This window comes from Nestor notabilis, unplaced genomic scaffold (assembly GCF_000696875.1).
Source record: "Nestor notabilis isolate BGI_N333 unplaced genomic scaffold, ASM69687v1 scaffold7711, whole genome shotgun sequence".
NCBI classification, from domain to species: Eukaryota; Metazoa; Chordata; class Aves; order Psittaciformes; family Psittacidae; genus Nestor; species Nestor notabilis.
In genome coordinates this window covers 79,216-82,734 of record NW_009915071.1, presented here as the reverse complement: position 1 = coordinate 82,734, position 3,519 = coordinate 79,216, and the positions used below count along the sequence as shown (strand labels likewise).

The 3,519-nt window shown below is 39.3% G+C and overlaps 1 protein-coding gene across 1 annotated transcript in view; it reads right to left on the bottom strand.

Moving 5' to 3' along the window:
* Positions 1–1,046: 1,046 nt before the first annotated feature.
* MPP7 (membrane protein, palmitoylated 7 (MAGUK p55 subfamily member 7)) overlaps positions 1,047–3,519 on the bottom strand; it is a gene marked incomplete at its 5' end in the record, with an annotated part of 64,091 nt that continues 61,618 nt past the window's right edge. The window contains 2 exons of the mRNA XM_010023941.1: positions 1,047–1,226; positions 2,590–2,733. Of these exons, the coding sequence (XP_010022243.1) occupies positions 1,047–1,226; positions 2,590–2,733 (324 nt within the window). The remainder of the gene's footprint in view (positions 1,227–2,589; positions 2,734–3,519) is intronic.

The window sequence follows — 3,519 nt, the reverse complement described above, 5'->3', positions numbered from 1 at the left end:
TATTTTTTACAGTGAAGTCTACAGCATTAATTTATTTGAGTGGAGACAAAATGTTTGTTACACTACTAAAAAGTATCACTAGATACTAAACAATAGGAAGAATTAATCTCTTACAACTGATTCCCATATTTCCAAGGTTTCCTCACTAATTTTTTGAAAATTTCTGATGGGAAACTTGTTCTAAAGGATGCCAAAAATGTTTGAAATAAATTTAAGGGCGGGGAGGGGGAGGGGGGGGAGATACTCTTTACTTTGTTACTATTCGTATTGCTTTGCCACTGATTTTACAGAAGATTAATCCCAAAGATTTTGAAGTTATATACATAGTGACTCCTATTTTTCCCTATTTAAATAAATATTGTCATGAGTTTCCTTTGTTGTGCCACAAAGCATGCGTGAACGTATTTTCAATCCATGCATGCTCACAGCAGAGTATTTCACAATTAAGCCACCAAATACATCTTTCTTTCCATGACTATGTAAGTGCAAAGGAATACTAAAATCACTCTGTACATGTAAGACAAGGTTCACATCTAGAAAAGTAGAAACACTTATCTTGATACATAATTAAAACTATGATGTCTTCCTCATAAAAATGTTGGTCACTTTTCCCTATTTCAGTTCTCTCAAGCACTTAACTTCTAAGTGCTCTTTATGGGAGCATTTATGCTTAAAACCATCAAAGTGCTGATCTCCAGTATTAATTAGTATCTTCTGCAAACTCTCCATTAAAAAAAAACTTACCTTGGAAATACACAGGTGATGATACAGAGGTGTTTGGCAGTTTTGTTACACTAGTATTAGCTCACTTTACAGAGCATAGTAAGACTTCAGTTTAATCTGATTGTTTTGCCCCCAGAATTGTGGCCAGGAGGATTGAAGACACAGGAAAACAAGCCCAGTTCCAAGTGCATGAAGAGTGTACCTGCTGTGCAGGTAGAGTTAGAAAACCCTCCTACCAAGAAAACGGCCATGGAGTAATACCTCACCACACCCCGTACTTAGATGCTGAGACAACAGCAGATAGTTGTTTATTTGAAACGGTCTTACGAATGCAGCCAGCTGACAGGAACCCAGAAGGTCTCAGTCTCCAACCTGTCAAATGTTGTTTTAAGCTCACTGTAAGCTGTAGCGAGATCATCATTGACTATCACCTTATCGAAAAGGTGCCCATACTGGCTCTCCATCACGTGGGCAGATTTAATCATTTCATGAAAATCTTCTTCCTAGTAAGATCAGTGCAAGGCATCGTCAGTCCACAGCAACATCACATAACTCCTTCTGTGGTGAACTCAAAGCTCATTGCTTACTTCTCATCTCATCGGGAGATGGAAACTGTACTTTTAATAAAATAATTACAGAAATTACCATTACAAGCGATCTCAGAGAGCATTCTCATGAGTAGACTTTGTTCAACAGGCAATTCTTTCATCTCTCCCCTTGCAGTGACACAATTAGTCACCGCATAGTAATTACAGAGACATTTTCTGCTAGCAGTACCAGTGGAAAACATTTTTAGCCGTTTACTTTGCTGATACATTTAAAGCTTCATTCCTTGAGTCTCGGCTTGCTATTAGCATGCAATATATTACAGCACAGCCTGTATTCTTTTAAGGCCATGGTAGGAGCTGTATATGCCTGGTTCAACGTGGCTCAGTGTATTTCTCTTCATGTTTGGGGAGGGAGCAAATCTTAGGAATTTAATTGTTTACATAACTCTGAGATATTAATCCCACCCTAACTAAGCAACGTCCTGAAGATTGTTCTTCAGAATGAACTCCTCTTAAATTTTACATGCTATAAAACATATTCTTATAGTGCATTATTTCCAAACTATTTGAAATGCCTGTTCCACACAGATCCAGGTGACTAGATCTGTGACTCAGTCTGAAATAAAATCTAAAAAATCCTAAATAACATCTGAATAATGGAAAATGATACAATAAATATAGATAAAAAGTATAGTGATGATCAGCTTTGCTCCAGCTTCAATTAAAACAAGATTTCACTGTATTTCAAGGAAGTAAGTAAGTCACTGTTGGGTAATCTGACTTTTTTATTATTATTTTCATAAAGCAGTATTTGTTACTTTCTTAGATTTTTCGCCTTTCTTACACTGTTCATTTCCTTATAACATTTAAAAAATGGTTTATCCACGAAGAAGTTTTTTATTAAAACAGCATTACTTTTTTAATTGTGGCTTTATATTTGATCTTTCCTCTAAACTTTGACCCAATAATACATTTGATAAAAGAAGGACATTCTTATACTTGAATAGAAACACCTAAGTCCAGATGCAAATTTTTTAAAGGAAATCCACAGCAATATTTCTCATAAATATATACTTGCATTGTGGGGGTTCTTCAATGACATAAAATCAGAGGATCATGGAAATGTAAATATCGCAAAGTTTGAAACCACCACAGCAAATTTGTGATGTGTGAGAAGCTGGGAAACAACAAGAAACTACATGCAAGCCCTGACAAGTGCTGTCAATGAGATCCACTGATGATCTTTATTTTCAAGGCAAACCACTACAACAAAAGGCTTAACAAGTTCACATGTTTTACCATGTCTAAATGCACTTACTGTAAAGGGTTTTGCAGTTCCCTTATCATCTTTACTTGAAATAATCTTGGCATTTTTTCTGGTCTCTCTCAAACGGTCAAGTGATGGAGGCTTTATAAATATAACAAATGGTTTAAATTCATATGTCCGTAAGTGTTTCACAGTCTGGGAAGAGGAAAGATTTTTAATTAATTAGTTTATTTTGCACAACGGCATTTACCGTAACAAAAGAAACACTCCAATAACCAAAATAAACCCATAAAGCACTGCTAGAAGGCTATTTTTCATTTTCTGCCATCCTGTTCTGCTGATAGGCATTGATTAATGCGAGGAGAATTTCCATGTGGATGGTAAGAAAACCCTTTCTCCAAAGGTGACTGTGTCTCTTGATTTCCACATAGGCTGCTGGTAAATCCCACCAGTCTGGCAAACGCTGGGCTGGCCACACCAGTGCCACTGCCAGCAGCGTCGAGTAATGCTATGTATGGAACTGGAGATAGGTCTACAGCACAGGGTGAAGCAGGGATGACCAGCAGCTTAGGGCGAAGTAGGGCTAGCCAGAAGATTTCTGTCCTCTTCACACTGCCAGGTCCCATAGGAAAATGCCACGCTGAATAGTGGGATCCCAGAATGGTTCACAAGCCTGGGTTCCCCGAGAGAATTCAGAGCTTCTCTGGAAAACAGGCCCATGCTGGACAAGCAAGGATATTGCAGAGCAGGAGCCCCTGACCAGCTCCCTCCTCCCCCTGTGCTGGGTCTGGCTCCCCTATGTGCTCCGCCTTCAGCGCAGCCCCCCTGCCCTGCTCCTAGGGCACAGGCCCGTGTCTGAACTGCCCCGGGAGCTGTTCACAAGCTGCTGGGGTTCAGAAGTCATGGGCTGGCCACCCTTGGAGAAGAAATACTTTGGCTGGGTTTACACAAACTAGTCCAGCTCCTGGAAGCACTGTGGTT